The sequence below is a fragment of the Meleagris gallopavo genome, chromosome 4 (genome assembly GCF_905368555.1).
Source record: "Meleagris gallopavo chromosome 4, MGAL_WU_HG_1.1, whole genome shotgun sequence".
Classification (NCBI taxonomy): Eukaryota; Metazoa; Chordata; class Aves; order Galliformes; family Phasianidae; genus Meleagris; species Meleagris gallopavo.
Genome location: NC_139407.1, coordinates 26,388,526 through 26,405,891, shown reverse-complemented (window position 1 = coordinate 26,405,891; position 17,366 = coordinate 26,388,526). Strand labels below are relative to the sequence as shown.

At 40.2% G+C, this 17,366-nt stretch overlaps 3 protein-coding genes across 10 annotated transcripts in view; 1 reads left to right on the top strand and 2 right to left on the bottom strand.

The window, feature by feature from the left end:
* Positions 1-14,527, bottom strand: part of LOC100544441 (glycerol-3-phosphate acyltransferase 3-like) — a 27,620-nt gene extending 13,093 nt beyond the window's left edge. The window contains exons 1-2 of one of the 4 annotated variants that reach the window (XM_085222588.1): positions 14,477-14,527; positions 4,297-4,390 (exon numbers count right to left, since the gene is read on the bottom strand). Coding sequence is in view for 1 of the 4 variants with exons in the window: in XM_019614612.3 (XP_019470157.1) it covers positions 3,877-4,032 (156 nt within the window). In the remaining 3 variants the exon portion in view is untranslated. Of the gene's footprint in view, positions 1-3,876; positions 4,191-4,296; positions 4,391-10,569; positions 10,703-14,476 lie in introns of those variants that run through there. The other 3 variants (XM_085222586.1, XM_085222587.1, XM_019614612.3) reach the window with 3 other exon arrangements.
* ABRAXAS1 (abraxas 1, BRCA1 A complex subunit) lies at positions 9,695-17,359 on the top strand. Of its 3 annotated transcripts, none has more exons than XM_085222581.1 (9): positions 9,695-9,980; positions 10,636-10,722; positions 11,910-11,946; positions 12,533-12,599; positions 13,385-13,578; positions 13,965-14,084; positions 14,755-14,839; positions 15,288-15,399; positions 15,537-17,359. In XM_085222581.1, exons 1-9 carry the CDS (start codon positions 9,710-9,712, stop codon positions 15,959-15,961), a joined length of 1,398 nt encoding a protein of 465 aa, XP_085078707.1. In that variant the 5' UTR covers positions 9,695-9,709; the 3' UTR covers positions 15,962-17,359. The 3 variants fall into 3 exon arrangements, with proteins under 3 accessions (XP_085078707.1, XP_085078708.1, XP_085078709.1); XM_085222583.1 differs by having other exon boundaries at positions 9,824-9,980; positions 10,632-10,722; XM_085222582.1 differs by lacking the exon at positions 13,965-14,084.
* Positions 13,636-17,366, bottom strand: part of MRPS18C (mitochondrial ribosomal protein S18C) — a 5,835-nt gene continuing 2,104 nt past the window's right edge. Inside the window, exons 6-7 of one of the 3 annotated variants that reach the window (XM_085222600.1) lie at positions 15,435-15,553; positions 13,636-14,564 (exon numbers count right to left, since the gene is read on the bottom strand). In XM_085222600.1, coding sequence (XP_085078726.1) covers positions 14,526-14,564; positions 15,435-15,553 — 158 coding nt within the window. In that variant the 3' untranslated portion in view covers positions 13,636-14,525. Of the gene's footprint in view, positions 14,565-15,434; positions 15,554-17,172; positions 17,324-17,366 lie in introns of those variants that run through there. The other 2 variants (XM_085222599.1, XM_010709702.4) reach the window with 2 other exon arrangements.

The following is a 17,366-nucleotide window of genomic DNA, read 5'->3' as shown; positions in this document are numbered from 1 at the left end:
GAGTTCATTGTCGAGAACATACTACTAAAGATCAATTGAAATGGGTCCAAGGAACATTAAGGCACAGGCAAAAATCATATGGGATACATAACACAAAGTCACTTTTCCTAACTGATGAATCAGCACAAGAGGTTGAAGCAGTGGGTAGTAGGGAGAGTATTCTTAGCAATACAGCTGTACGTTCATGAGGCGTTTAGGCTTTTCATCAAGCACATAAGCTGTCTCCTGCCAAAACCAGGACTAGGTCAATCTTTTGGACTGATACAGCAGCTTAGTTACCATCTTCTCCAGCATTCTGTGACATCTGTATGCTTAATTTGTTTCTATAATATGAAATAAGGCTTTTTGATTGCCTTTGTTTTGTACGGTATTGAGACAGAACTGTCTGTCTGGTCTTTGTTGCAAAACTGTAATGAGAGGCTGTTTTAAATAGCTTACAAAACCACAGATGTTGTAATTAACACAGAATTGAAGAGCTGAATGGACTAACTTCATTCCTAAGTTTGCTGAGTGAATGACAACTCAGATACCGTGCTTTCCTCCCACCCACTTCTCAAGTGATGAGGACACAAAAAGTCCAAACATCCCTCAGGTGATCACACTTGAACTACTGAAGATTTGACTCCTCAGCTCCAGCAGCCCATGCGAGGTGCCCTATAATTACCTTCTGAACAAAAAGAGTATCCGTAATATTATATTAATTACTCTCTTCATAGTATGTAACATTATAAGCGATATGAAACCAAACACTAACTTTTTAAATCTCATTTCTTCTGTTTTTCTTCTCTTTTTTCCTTTTAAGTAGAGCTCAGTGTGTCGTTCAGTATTTTTTTTTCTGTATTGTGTAATAATTCATTTTTATCTCTTTATCCTTCCATTTCCATGTTTTACTATCTCTCTTTTCCTATGACCTCTCAAAAGCTTTTACTAATCACTGACCAAACTGGATTTTTCAATCTTCTTCTTAACTTTGTTATCATGAGTGACAAAGGCACAGTGTTTCCCTTAGTGAAATTACTCCATATAAAGTTTTCTGAGGTAATAACCAGAAGACCAATGGGTTTTTAGCGCCAGCGAAAATCACCATCTATGATCAAGCACCTATTTTTTTTCATCAAGCTATCCTATCTAGCCTCATTTTCCCTCTTCCTGATTTTGGAAAAAGATTTGCTCTGTTTCAAACAAACAAACATCTAGATCCTGTGCTGGAAAAGAAGCAAGGGACAAATTCAAGCATTTCTATATATGAATTCCATCTCGCTCATTTATATCAATCACTGTTCTCATTCCTAAAACACTTCAGTGAAGATGGAAATCAGAAAGAGGCATTTCATCAAATGCCAATGTTACCCATCGCCTATGAACAAATTTTGCAAACCTGAGCTCCAAGCAAGTTCAGTAAGGGCTGAACTGAAGGTATCCTTTCTTTGCAAATGCAATACTGAAAAAAAATAGTATTTGGACTTAAAACCCAATTTTCACATCTACTCTTTTATTTTTCTCAAATTCAGAAAACTTGGAGGAAAGTAAATCATGTTTTTCTTTTTTTTTTTTTCTTCCACATTTGTGCATTCATTTAAAGTTGTACAAAGCAAATATAGACTGCTTTTAGAAATTTTCTATTTATTTTGCAAGACTACATAACAGACTAAATCAAATGCATAACAACAGATAATCCAGTCAGCATCCAAGGCTGGATTTCTTGTAAAATATCAATCAGTTGTTACATACTGCCTAAAGAGCAGATATTGCTGGAATACCGTTGCTACCACACTGATATACAGCTCTAAGGATTTTTGGAGTACTTACTGGACAAGGCATCCTATTTCCCCACTCAAGCTAGCAACAAAAGAGAACAGTCTTTCTGCATCACCTTGTTAGCAAGAGCTCAAACGAATATTGTCACAGCTAGAAACAGGTTGACATTTCACTAGGTTATCAGTGCCAAGTTGCTCACGTCTTGAACTGTGTGTAAGTCCGCCTTAAAGTTTATTGCAAGCTAATAGCAGTTTCCATAGCGCTACTTGGTATGATCCCCAGGACTTTCAGAAGAGGCCCAGAAGGTGAAAGCAAAGGCCTTAGCCCAGCATTTCCCAATACTGCTCACGCTTCCTCAGGGCAAAGTGAGTCGTAGCACAAGTAAAGGGGACCCAAAATACCCTCCATCTTCTCCCCCATTTCCCACCAAGATGCATCTATGCTACTCTTGTGGCGTGAGAAGCCTTTTGCATAATACCTCAGCCTAAAAACAGCTAAAATTAATCAGAATATAAGGACAGCTTAAATATTTATTTGCTTTCAAGAGAGCCAGGAATCAACTTTCAAATGAACGACAAAACCAAAAAATGCCTACATAGAATCGGCATGAACTGCAGTACTTTTTGTTGTGCTGTTATTAGCTGCTGCAGAATTGGGAAACTATACATTAGAGAGATCAGATCACAGAGCTATTGACTTATTACTTTTTTCTCTGATAAAACAATCCTATATTTTGAAGGCAAGATTAGCATGCTTGTAAACTTCATACAACTAAAAAATATATATATTAATATACTTTTCAAAGAGAAAGTCTTCCTACAGAAAGCTGTTCCACAATGGGTCAAATTTCCTTTGAAAATGGGAAAGGCATAGAGGAGGAGGGAGGTAGGGAGAAAAAAAAAAAAAGAAAGAAAAAAAAAACCAACAACAAGAAAACCCACAACAAATATTTAAATATCTGTCAACTGCAACAGTAAAGCTGTCAAATGAACTCTTGAGGTTCTTACAAGCCCTCTTATTCAGATACCAGTAAGAGTTTCATCACCATACCACTGGCTGATAAAATATGACACATAAAAGCCAAAATTACATAGTGCCATTGGTCATATCCCACTGATATCAATATCTGAAAACAACTGGTAACACCTACAGGTTGCAGCCATTTCCACTATCTTTAAACAGCTGAAGACAGTCTCTGTCAAAGAGTTCTTAATCACTATTAAAAAAAAAAAAAGAGACAGAGGAATTCTAATAAGACAGAAACTATAGAGAATTGTCAGGGCAGGAGAGATGTAGTATTAATTATATCACATTGCCATGTGACGTGTTTAATACGACGAACTGACAGCACCTACTTTTGGCCATCAGTGGGCATAAAAAGATCAGACCTGAAAAACAACATGAAATCCTGGCTTATTAAAACCTAAAAGAAACTTTCATAATTATCAGCAGAATCAGGATCTTAGCCATGACCTGTTCACTTCTAGAGAAGTGCACTTCCAGAGGGTGACTCTGCATTTCTTGCAGAGCAGAAGTTGTGACTGCTGGATCACACAGAATTATAAATGGAATTGAAACAAGTGCAGTCTGTACTCTTACCTAGAACAGTACTAATTCCTGTAATATAACTGAAACAACCAAACCAAATCCATTAAACTTACACACTTGTCAAATACTTTTTTTCTTTTTTGCCATTTACAACTTCTCATAAATTAGTGCATCATTTTAATTATATTTGATTTCCCCAAAATATAGTGTGAAATATTGTAACCAGCTTGAACTATTAGCAACATATCGTGGAATCTCTACTTTAACACGAGAAAACCTCAACCTGATACTGTACTATAACCCAACACTTGACTAAATATCATTAAAAGGTATCATTCAAAGGAACCATCATGTAAGTCAAAAATGGGAAAAAAATCCCGCCAAAAGTCAATCAAACAAACAAACCACACCTGTCCCCCCAAAAACCCAACACCCTATATCCAAAAGCCTCAGAATTAATGGAAACATTCCTGGTGGCTTTAATGGCATCTAATTCAAATGAACAGGTATTTTAAAAATTAAAAATGTCCTGTAGAAAACACATACTTTTTAATGTAATTCTCAACTTACCTCCAATGTTTTTATTACAATTTTCACATAGACATGAGAAATCCCCAGCGACACTCTAAACATCGAAGGCAACAGAACTAGCACTACAAATGAAGTCAGCCAGATTAACAAAGTTTTGCCCTCTGCAAGGCTATAGCCCTGTCTACTTTCTTCCATGCTTGCTCCTTTAAAATATCAACCTGCTGACTTTTTTAGAATATTTGCTCATCTGCTGTGGAGAATCAGGCAAGCTTCAAGAGACAAAGGCAAACAAAAATTACACATTCTAAAAGCCCAAGGAGAGAACTGCTAAAAGTCCTAGGAGAGAACTGCTGCACCCTAAATGTGCCACCAGAGATGCTCTTAATGATAGCAAAATTTTTACCCCTTCTCCCGCCCTAGCTCCACCCACTTCCATATAATTGATAAGCAATTACTCACCTGATACAACACAGGGTAGAAGAATATATGTCTGGTAATAAGGTGCTGTCAAATGAGAACTTGTCAATATGTCAAATAGTTTACCCAAGGTGTCCTGCCAATAAATTATAATACAAAATCAAGTAGGTATGGTTTTCAAATCATCTAAAATGTTCTCTTCTAAAAAAACACAATGCATAAAAAGAACTTCTCCAAATGAAGACTGGTCAAATTACTGTCTTCCTTACTCAGACTTTCTATCTCACATTGAAATGACTGCCTCATTTCAGTATTTCACCACAAGAACCAAACTGAAGCTTTAGGTTTAAGTCAGCTACTTGTTATTTGTTTGTTTTAATACCTCTGAGATGTAGATGCAAATTGCAGCAGGCAGGAATCAACATCAGAAGCAAATAAAACCTGCTCCCTCTTGTTCTACAAGAAATTAGCCAAATTGTATCACAGGGTTACAAAATGCAGTGTGGTGACGAAACAAGTCACATATCTTTGCAGGAATCCAAACACATTAGAAGGGAAGTTTCACCTTCTATCCTATGAAACAGCAATAATTTAGTATAGTATTTTTAGGAAAGATCCAGTACAGCCCCTAATTCCAGCCCCTAGCCTGCCATTCTATATGCATCAGAGAAAGGACAGAAGTAACTGTATCCCTAGAACCTATGGGGAGCCCACCAACTCCACTTAAAACCTTACCACAGAATAAATCAGTTGACATTGGTGGAATGACCGCTCTGGGAATGACTTCCAAAGCAGTTACGTGTGGATCTGTGAAGGATCCTTCCTTTGCAGGTGGTCACATTCCCAAGCTTTCATAACTGCAAGGGCTGTACATTTGAAACTCCCCCATCCCCACATACCATGGTCTAGTTTGCGTGGTGGAGCAGCCTCACTCCACGCACACTGGATTCTTCAGGAATTAAAGCAGAAATGCTCTAGAAAATCTGACCCATATGCTCCAGTCATTAATAGAAACATAAGAATCAGAGTGTGCTGCCCAACACTAAGTCCTCCAGTTTGTACTATGCACCCAAGGACCAACAAACAGGCTCCTTGTTACAAGCTCATGATACCATCACATGCTTCACGTGCCATAGTCAAGTAACCTTTTGCGTCCTCAGATTTGCTGCTGGATGCCAGACTTCAGGTCCTCATAACACCACTGCGCCTTCTTCCACAATCTGATTTTTGTCTTTTTCCCCTCATTATTTATCTGCCTCTGATAATCTATTTCTGAGCATGTTACATCTTCTGGAAAAAACTATTTTGTTATATTTTTATGGTTTCTGCTTTCCCATCACTCTTTCTCTCAATGGCAACTATAAGCCCCTGACTCTGCCATGCAACAGGCCCTGCACCGTACGCCGTTACCCACCATTCCCAACCCATCTCACTGAAAGTTATAGGTTCTTCTAGGCTTCTCTAGAAACAATATTTCCTTGTTAGAAAAACAGTTCTGTTTGCTCATCCCTCTTTAGCTGCCACCCCTTACATTCTCATTTCTGGCCTCTTCCTATAGCTGCCTGCCCTGCTAGCATATGGTCGCACAAGGCAGGCGGTTGTAGATGATAGGATGCTGATCCTGAGGCACAATGCAGCACAACTGAGAGCTTCAGCTTCAGCACAGGTGATTGGCATGCACGCCTGCTGGGTGCTAAAACCTGTGGGCGGGAGGGTGGAGGTAGTTTCTGGGACCTGACTTGAGTCAGGAAAGGCGGGCCAAAGTAAATATCAATAGCCCATCTGGACATAACAGTGAGGTGTTGCAACAGCCTTAATTGGCAATAAGCCTAGGTATAGGTAAGAGGGATCCTTTCTTAAAAGGAGACAGATTTCCCTACCCTGCACAGAGGAAGTAGAGTTTTCCTCTCCTGAATGAGGGAGACTTGTTTTCCATCCTGTGAGAACTTATCATCTGCACTTCCTCCCTAACCTTTACCAAGTCATATTCCCACAAATCAGAAAAATAATGCGAACAGACAGTGTAGATCTTCCCTTTTACCTTCTAAAAAGACAGAGCACCCAAACCCCTCCCAGGCTCACCCTTCCACCCTGCTGAGTGACAGGACTTCAGCCCTTCGTTAGCTGTAATTTTCCTGGCAAACCATTCAGCCCAAGACCTCTGAGGCTTCCTCGGGGCTGCCATGACAGCTTCCACAGGTATATCACCAAAAAAGCAGAACACGTAGCAAAGTTATGCCTGCTAAGAAGTACTACTGAGTAGAGAAGGGGAACAAAAAAAGTACAGGGAGGGGAGGGAGCTGGGATGTTGACAGTCTATTGCTCTTCATCCACCATGTCACATTTGCCATAGCAACAGAAAATTCCAACTTTTTGTCCAACTGCACAGGCAAACATATCTTTTTTGTGGCCATAGAACAAATACCTCCATTGTGATTTAACAGTCTGAGAGGTTACTTATGACAGAAAGCAATTTTTCTGAACCTTCTTCTTGCTAGTATCAGCTTATTCTGACATGACTCAGATGCTTATTAGCTGCTTTTAATCCAGACAGATGACTTTTGAATCCCAATAAAGCTGGGAAACATTTGTATTCTGTGAGAAATGGTTATTCTGCCATAACAGTGTTAACTGCCCACTCTTGGCTCTCAGTTTTTGAGTTCATTCTACTCATTTGTTAATATTAGGCAATGCTTTTTTGTTGTCTTAGGGAACTGGAACTATGACCCATTCATTTTTCTATTGTGTGGAGAAGCAAACATAGCACTGACTGTTACCATTATTAACAACAATATTAATATTAAAATAATAATAATGAAGAAGAGCCCTCTTGGTTTTTGATTAAACTTTTCTGATGTTTCAACCTCACGTTGTGCAGACTCCTCACCTGGTTGCTAAACAAGAGTGAAATAATCTCTGGTACCTTTGGTCTGCTTTTTATAAAGACTAAGGTTTGTACTTCACTTGTGAGAGATCTCCATGTCACCAGAATTACTTTAAAGATCACCCGTTCTATGGTGAGCAATTTCAGTCTGAATATTCATATACGGAAATTACACTGTTCTCATGCAATGAAATGCAAATATCCACACCTCTGCATCCATACTCTAACTGACCTATCTCTGCTGTTCTTTAGGTCAGCAGAGATCTCATCTGTGTCACAAAATAGGTCTGTATTTGCATCTGACCACAGAGGAGTTGTGCTACCTATAGGTTATCTCTGCCTGTCAACAGTTTAACTATGACACTGAAGAAGTACATTTAAGCATTGTATTACTCATTAGGATGATTGTAACATGTTTAGCTCTGACCACACTAGCATTATGGTTTCCTCAGAAGATAAATTCAGTCATTACAAAACCTTAATCACCATATCAGGATACATCACCAAATCTGGGAGTCCACTAAAGATCTGCCTACATTTGCTTAACTCAACAGTGTACAGATCAGACGATTAGGCGTCGCATGGCTTTCAGTGCACATTTGACAATACACATCTTGTATATGATTTGCATACCATTAATCAAAGAATCATGGAATTATTAAGGCTGGGAAAGACCTCTCAGGTCATCTAGTCCAAACATACACCCAACCACCCCACCATGCCCAGTAACCATGACCCTCAGTGCCACATCTCCGTGGTTGTTAAACACCTTCAGGGACGGGGACTCCACCACCTCCCTGGGCAGCCTGTGCCAATGCCTCACTACTCTTTCCAAATATCCAACTGGAACCTCCTCTGGTGCAACTTAAAGCCATTACCCCTCATTCTATCACTGTTACTGACTGACTGAACAATCCTAGTTCCCTCATCCGCTCCTTGTAACACTTGTGCTCCAGATCCTGCCCTTCTTTGGATGCGATGAATACTGAAGAATAATTTGTCAATGCCCAACATTTCTCACACTGATTAAATGCATAAAGTGCCCCCGTTGCTCTGGTTTAGAAGTGGCTGCAATCACAGTACAGGGAAATTTGGGGGCAATTTCTGAAAGATGCCAGAATGCATGTTCATTTTCACCATTTTCTCCACAAACAGCTATGTAAGCTGGTCACATCCTTACAGTCTTGCTGCTTTTTACCAAGGCAACATAATCCACATCACGGTTTGCTCCAATACATCTCTTCAGATGCATAGTATTTATTACGCATTCATCTAATGCCCTGTGGCCAGGATTGCAAGAAATGCCTGATAACTATTTCCCATTCATCTTCTCAGTCGTTTTGCATCACCTGAAGAATTTGTCATCCCTGTTCATTTATAAGCTTATTGAGGTAGGAAAATAAAAACACTTAGCCAGTTCTTCACTGTGAGAATAGGTAAGAAGTGCAACATTTCTCCTCTTCTGAGTATTAGTACCATTTGCATGCACGTAAATATACTTAATTTCATTTAAATCTAAGTATGCCAGAAATAGCCATTCTTCTTCTAAGTTTTGCTGACAGGTTTAAAGGGAAAAGAAAATGCGCTGAAAACATTCATTTCTAATGGAAGATAAGAATACATAAAAATACATGTGACACTCCCAAATCAGTGCAAACACCCCTTGAGAGACTGCAGGTGCGTAAATATGCAAAAAACTCATTTTTACTTATGCAAAAAGCAAATAATAAGCTTACAATGTAGCTTGATGAAAGACAAAATTAAGCATTTCTTTTCCTGAAATGAAGTAACCCTAGTGGCCTTTACAACAGATTCCTATCTCATTTCTAAGAACACTGTAACTTCCACCTCTCCCTTTCTCAGGCGTTTTTTAGAGCTGCGTTCTGATCAGGAACACCTGCTAAAAATGTGGGGGGAAATAGAACATGACTGCAAATATTAAAGGGAATATGACTATTAAAACAAGTCAAAACAGAAACTGCACAGACTCCGTTCATACCATGAGGAGTGGTGCAATGTGCTTTTGTCAGATAGCTGTTCTACGTTATTTACTGTCTCCTTACCAGAATTTCTGAGGCATTTAGCTCAGAAGATTCCCACCACCATTCATAGAAGTGCACCTCCAGACACATTCACAGCAGCATACCCTGTTTCAAAAGGCAGGTGGTTTTCCTTCTGCAGATGCTAGCTCTGCCAACTCTGTGCCAGGACACATTTTGAGGTGTAATGACACAGGCTTCCTACTTCTAGTCAGGAGTATAGTCTGCTCCACCCACACTCCCAGCAGGATGACCCAAGCAGCTCTGTTTCACTGCTGTTTTGATGCTTTCACTTAAAGTCCAGTCCAGCCAGGACATCTCGGTTTGCTCTCCGGACCCACCTGCTAACCTGCCTTCCTCAATAATGGTATTGTTTCTCCTTTAAGGGAGGAATTCACACTTGGGAATTTCTTGATTTCACAGAACCGTAGAATCATTTGAGTTGGAAGGGGCCCTTAAAGGCCATCTAGTCCAACCCCAATACAAGGAACAGGCGTCTCTCATCCAGTCGTTACAGTGGGAAGGCGAAGGGATGGGCTGCAGAAACACGCCAAGGTCGGCACAGACCTCACAGAGGGTCACGCCGACAGACCACCGGCCGCAGGTAAAGCAAGGCACGGCACAGGACGGACGGGTCGTGCCGATCCCTGCCCTGCCCTGCCTCCAGCGACCGCTGGGGGCTCCCGCCGCCGCGGCGGGACCCGCCATTGTGGGGCATGGAGGGCGAGAGCACGTCAGCTCTGCTCTCGGGCTTCGTCTTCGGCGCCCTCGCCTTCCAGCACCTCAGCACCGACTCGGACACGGTGCGTGCCGCGGGCGGGACGGGGGCGGGCGGCGAGAGGCGGCCGGGAGGGGCGGGGCGGCCGCTGTGCACGCGCGCGGGCAGCGCTCGGCCGCCATGTCGCAGCCGCCGGCCTGCCCACGCCCGGGGCTGGCGGTACCGCTGCCGTGACGGCGGGCAGAGCGGCGGGCGGCGCGTCCCTGCCGGCGGGGAGCCCCGCTGACGGCGATGCGAGACTCGGCTGTGCCCCAACGCAGGGCCGCGCCTCGCCCGTCCTCGCGGCCTTTCGGCAGGGCTCCCACTGCTATTTCGGCTGCTTTCGCCGCTAACAGCGCCGGAAAGTTGTTTTTTATTTCCTATCTAAAGTTAGGAGGAAGCGGCAAGAGGCGGTGAGGTGCTGCGGCAGCCATAGTGCTTCTGCCGGGGGCCGATAAAAGTTGTGGGCACGGAAGCAGAGGGCACACGGACAGCCGCACACCGCGCCCTTTCTCATCGCCTGAGAACACAGCCCAACTTCTTCCTTCAAGTGTTATACATACATTTAAAAATGAAAGAGAACCTGCTCTGTTGAAGAGATCTATGCACTTTTACCCCCAAAGGTGTTTACTTACAGTTAAGACCGAACTCCTGTTAGATGTCAGTTAACGTGACCTTTTGTTCTTTCCCGAAAAAGGAAGGCTTCCTCCTTGGAGATGTGAAAGGTGAGGCCAAGAACAGCATCACCGACTCACAGATGGACGATGTGGAAGTGGTTTATACAATCGGTCAGTGCATCCTCATTTCTCATAGCAAGCTTGCTGCCAGGACAGTTGTGACTGCACACAACTGCTAGATCCTAGGCTGCCCATTCATGTCCACCTGGGCACACGCAGCTTTATTTTGCAACATTTAATTGCTAAAACATTTGTAATCTTAATCTGAAAAGGATAAATTTTAACAAACACAAGTTCCTAGCTCCTTGAGCATTGCTACTTTGCCTGAAGCGCAGTTGCCTGGCAGAAATTCAGTACAGTCAAGTGAACTTTATTGCATTCATGCTTAATACACAACTTGAAACTTATACTGTGGATGTTGCAAATTATATACTTCACTGAGCAGATGGCAGGAGTATTTTTCTGTAAAATCTAAACTGCAGTGGGAGCAGATATGTATATTCTAGTAGCCCTAAAGAAGAATATATGCATACATTAATTTAACTTTATTCCTTCAGAACACAGTTAATAAAATAAAATAAAAAAAGTAATGCATGCCTTCTTTCCAACCTTACTGACAGAGAAGTCACATCTCATTTTTCAGTTTTACCTTGGTTTAACTTTCCTCCACTGAATCTCACTACTGAACCTAAAGTCTGAGGAAATTGTGGTGCCATTGATCACACTACCCAAATTCTTGGGCACTATTAGTTGCTCCAAACTTTGTGGGGTTCTTTTTGGTTGCTTTGATTGTTTTATTTGCTTGATTTTAGAAAACTTGTAACGATAGTTGTGGAGACAATGAGTAAAGAAGAGGATTCTGAATGCTATCCCTTATCCTCTATTCAGTGGTAGAAAGTTACCCCATTCTTCTCACGCACCCTGTTCTCCAGCTTTATTTCCCTGCCTAGCAGCATCTGTGCTTTGCTGCAACATAACCAAAGTTACCATTCTGTGATACTATATTGTATTCTAATTCTGTACTCAAGGGAGGGAAAAATTGACAAATTTGATTTTCCACTTGACAAAAATGTCAAGTGGAAAATCAAAAATACATAACTTATGGAAGTAGCTCCTTTTTACACTTGGAAAGAAATCTGGTTAGACTTTCTTAAAGATTTCCTTTAAGTAGATAATAGTTTGATACAAAGATGTAGCATTTAAGTTCTTCCTCTTCCTTATAACAATTCTCATGACAGCATACAGAAAAATGTACATCTTGAGCTGACAGACCAAGTAATATTGCTTTCTCATTTCAGATATACAGAAGCATATTCCATGCTACCAACTGTTCAGGTAAGAAAATTTTAAGATGCAAAAAAAGTTAATATTTAACATTTGTTGAGTTAAAATTAGGTTTAACTTGTAATATTTATGTCTGAGAAAATCACCAAGATACAATAACAGATACAATGTCATGTCTGTAGAATTACAGATGCTAAAAGTCTTGTTATTCCTATACTAGTTCTATGCGTATTGCTTGTGCTTGCATCTCTTTATGTAAAGTAGAGATGTGGTACACCACACCCTAGTGAGCTGGGGAACTATCTACAGAATGATGTCGGTCTGCTGCAAAACAACACCACCACCACTGCTTTTTTAAAATTGCATATCCTGACCCCTCACCCAATCAGAAAATAGAAACATAGAGTCCTGAGTGGGGCAGAAGAAACACCTGATAATTCTGCATCAGGAGTCATTTCACAGACTGATTTATCAGGTTCTGTTGTAAATAGGAACACAGCCATGCAGATTTACATCCTGATGAGAGGAAAATCACAGTATGATTTCCCTGTGCAATCTTTCTGCAAATTAATAAATAAAAACATTGCCAGAAAGGCACTTTACAATAGAAGTCCTAATTGTCATAATTTTCTTCTAGCTTTTATAATTCTGCAGGAGAACTGAACGAACCAGCCCTGAAGAAAATACTATCAGGCCGCAAGAAGGTATTTTCAAATCTAATACATGCCAAGGGACTATCCCAACTTTTGGGGGTTGTTCTATTTTTTTTTTCCTCATCTACTCCAACATACTGCTTGTCAAGACAGCTCCCCTAAAGAACACTATTAATTTAGGTCATCTTTGACTAAGGTTTGCAACAACAGTGGAATTGGTTCCCTAGGGACGTGGTTGAGTCACTATCCCTGAAAGTGTTTAAAAACTATTTGGATGTAATGCTCAGGGACATGATTTAGCAGAGGGTTGTTAGAGTTAAGATAGTATGGCTAGTTTGTGGTTGGACTTGATGATCTTTACAGTGTTTTCCAACAAACTCCATGATTCTTTCATTTTTCTTAGTTGAACTTTCTCAACATCCAAAATCAATTACACTGACTCCTAGATTGACATCAATTGAGGTCAACTTTCAATAACTCCCTTAGTTAAGCAGAAACAAGTTCACATACTGTCTTCTCTGTAGAAGAACATTTCTCCAGGGGAAAGTATATGCAGAAGAACAGCAAGTGGTTAAGTAGCTAAACTACCTTTGCAAACTTCCAGGTTGAGTATAGCCTCAGAAAACTGTTTCAGTGGATTCCAGAACAAGAGATGTTGTCGTACTAGAAAATAGTCTTAGGCATTCCAGGCATTTATAGTTAATTATCTGCTTAAATATGTACACAGTACCATTTAGATCAATGCCTTTATACTGAACCTCCCATTTTGCTCCATTATGGAATACACAGACAGTGTAGTTTAAAAGCAGTACTGATAAACTTTGTTCTATTTGCAGAGTGTAATAGGATGGTACAAATTCAGACGTAACACAGACCAGATCATGACATTCCGGGAAAGACTTCTACATAAGAACTTGCAGTCACACCTATCAAACCAAGGCCTTGTATTCCTTCTATTAACTTCTAGTGTGATGACAGAAAGCTGTTCAACTTACAGGCTAGAACATGCCTTACACCGGCCACAAGAAGGGTAATCAGTTTGTTTTCTAGTTTTAACAAAGCTGTTAAATAACCTGATTTGACTCACTTTTTATTTTTATTATAAATTTTATTTTTATTTTACTATTAGGACTCGTTTATTTTAGTTACAGCTCTTGGTAGGCTTCATGAAGCTGTTGAGATAGGCTGTTAAGTGGCCAGGTTTAACAAGGAAATAACTGCATTAGAGTACACCTGACATCTAAAAGCAGTTTTAAACCATATACAGAACTATTGCTCAAAGTCTAGTCACCTGTGTGTGATATCCAGCAAGAATTATACCGTGCACCTCTGGTTGTGGTGCCCAGTGAGAGGGGACATTGAAATACTCAAGCTTAAATGGTAATGCAGCACTTTCTCATACTTATGCTCTTCAAGTCTTTTTCAGAAAGTTCCTCTAGTTGTTACCAACTTGGGTATGGCAGAACAGCAAGGTTACAGAACAGTGTCTGGTTCCTGTGCATCTTCTCGCTTTGTGAGAGCAGTAAGACAACACAGGTATAATATAAACCTTACATACTTGTACTTAAAGCTTTCCAGTAAGGTTAGCATAGTTGCTTTCTTCAAATGAAGGTTTTTTTTTTTTTTTTTTTTTTTTTTTTTTTTTTAAGTACTCAAAGTGAAGTAGTGGTACAGCTACACTCTGCTCACTTCTTGACTTGCTCCTGTAGTTTTTGCCCTTTACACGGGACTTCACAATTAGTTCCTCCATGTACTGGCAGTGAGAATAGTCAAAATAAGCAGCTAGCACCACACCAGCCTACATAAGGTAATCACAACTGGAAACAATACTTAAGTCTTGGTGACTTAAGTAGAGATATGCAATACTATTGCTAGAATTAAGAAAATATTCCAGATTGTTAGCCTAACAAGAGCAATTCATTTCTTACTTGAAATGAAAGGTCCAGGTCATTTTTTCCTCCCTTTCAATTTTATGCATCAGCCAGTAGTCAGTACCATCTTCAGTAAAGGGGTCTCCTGAAGTTAAAGATTAAATAAAATAATAAAAAAGTTAAATAAGCTTTAGAAAATCTGACTTAAAAATTGCTAATCCTGAAACAAAACAATGAAAACCTAGAACACTTCTTTATTTAATGAAGTTCCTTTCAAATGAGCATCGATATCCACTGGAATAAATTTTCAGTTATACAACTGAATTTTTCCACAGATCAGAATTCTTTTATGAAGATGGATCCTTACAAGAGGTTCACAAGATAAATGAGATGTACGCCACCTTGCAGGAGGAGCTGAAGGTCAGTTAAGTATGCCCACAGCATAGATATTTTCAGCAGTACCAAACAGTTAAGCAGAGCATTTGGTATCCTGTACCAAGTTGGAGGTACAGTGCAAGATCAGAAAGTTCTTTGCTCTACGTAACAGTTGCAAATAAAAGTTTATCTTTAATAAACTTCAAAGATCAATCCAAGTATACTGAGAAATTCTTTAAAGAGGATTATTTATGGAAATCATCATCTCTAGTTTGAGAGAGCTCTTTTGGGCAGGTGAGGACAAGTAAAAGACACTGCACCTTGCTCATTACAAGGCTGAAGTTCTTATCTCCAAAAACCAACCTCAAGTTCATTACTTCAGCTTTTTAATACTATTACCAATATCAGAAAGTCTTTAGTTTTACCAAAACCTGTAAAGCTACTTTCTACTTCTGTTAATGCAGCTGATCTCAAGTGAGATTTTTCTTTCCAGAAAATTTGCTCTGATGTAGAAGTCAGTGAACGATCTGTAGAGAGACTCCTAACAGAGGTGAGCCAATTAAAAGAAGAAATCAATAGAAAAAAGCAACGCAAGATCTCTTCAGGTAAGTTACGTCCAATGGTAACTTCGCTGTCTTACCAGTGCTATTTCACTGATGGAAAAAGAACACTTGTGAACTTGAGGAACCCAGAGCAGTACTGGTGGAAGTATACAAGAGGGTCTGTAACCATTGTTTTTCAGGAGGGAACAAAGATCACCTAGAAGAACCAAAGGAGAATGTTTTGCTTTGTCAGGCACTGAAAACATTTTTCCCCAATTCTGGACTTCAGACATGTATTGTTTCCTTCGAAGGAATGATCTCTAAGAACTGTTGTAAGATTGACCATAATATTAATATCATGGACAAATTGACTCTCATGGTAGAGGAAAGGGACTTTACTGAAGCTGAAACAAAACTAGTAACCAAGCGCAAAGTCAAAGACACCACAACAGGACCAAAATCATTTAAGAAATTAAGATCGCCGCAACTTGAGCAAGAATTACACCAAGATGAAGAGGACAGCAACCAAGAAACAAAGCTTGCACTGAGTAGCACTGAAACAGATGAGGAAGCATTGGAAAATCCCAAAGATACAAATGAATATTCATACTCTCCCACTTTTTGATCACTTAATGATTTGCCCAGATGCATTTGTACAAAAAGCAATTGCCAGCATATTAAAGTGACATAAATTACTGTACTGCAGGGATGGAAATAGCTTACTGAGTTTTTGTAAAGTACAAAGATGTATTTTTAGGCCAAACAGGATTTGAGCGTTTAAGTCAAGCAAAGTCTAAAAGACATTCCTTAATTTTGCCTCGCAGAGTTAAGTCTGTATTCTCTATCTCAGGGTTCTAAAACTTTACCAGCACTATGTTAGCATTCTAATAATCTCACTTAATGCCTCAGTGATAGAACTTCAAGCTGCTGCTGAAGACTTCAGGACCACTCCAACAATGAGAGTCTCCTCAGCAGAAGGTGATGTGCAGAACATCAAATCAGATGCATCTCAGAAATAGCTGTTTATATATAACAAAGTTTTTAATACTTTTACTTATCCTTAACTATCTGGTACTTAATTATCCCTTTCTGAAATGGAAGGGAAAAACTGAACTTCAGCAAGACCTCTGGATAAGTTTAGTGGTCTGCACGTCTAGGAGGAAAACATTATCAACAAATCAGTTCACTCTTACACTCCCCAAGGGTAAACAGTCTAGAATGATAATCCTCTCAATTCAGTATCTATCGTAAGGGGTGCGCTCATATTCTCAGAGAACACCACGTGTTGGTCCATAGGGAGGCAGCAAGTCAGTCAATGACATCTCATTGACCAGCACACTTGCAATTTGGCAGAGAGGATACCCATTCTACCTCAGAGCTCTTTGGGTTTTTAGGCTCTTCACAGCAGAATTTTGGCTGCCAGGGGCAGCAGCTGGTTGTCAGGGGGCACTTCTGCGTGGTTCATCAGAGCTTCCTTTAGTTGTCAGGGGTACTTATGTTTTGTTCATCGGGGCAACAGAACATCCGTAGCACAGCCCCCTCCCATTGGTAATCAGCAGTTGAATACACAGTTGTCACATGGTGGGCTGCTAGGTATGCACACTGACCGCATGGTGGTCCTCTCCTCAGAGAGGATCCCCACAAATCAGATTGAATACCCAGGAAGAGCAACAGCTAAAAAAGGGTTTCTCCTGGTCACCCACCACTATTTCTCTTATCACTGTGATCATGGTAATCACTAACCACAAAAACTTGCTGAACAGGTTACATCTCAGCTAAATGCCACTGAACAAGCTTTGAGCCAAAAAAAAAAACTATTCCAGTTACTCACACCAGTAGAGAATATTAAGCATGACTTTGTTTTATTTTTATTTCTTTACAGTACGTTACTCTCAATACTTAATATTACAAATCTTGGGGTCTGTAAGAAATGATGGGTTCTTAAACATTACTGGCATAAATCCTGTAAAAAAATAAAATGGAGGATCTTTTTAAATAAAGGGTGAGCGTGACTTACCAAGTACTCTGAA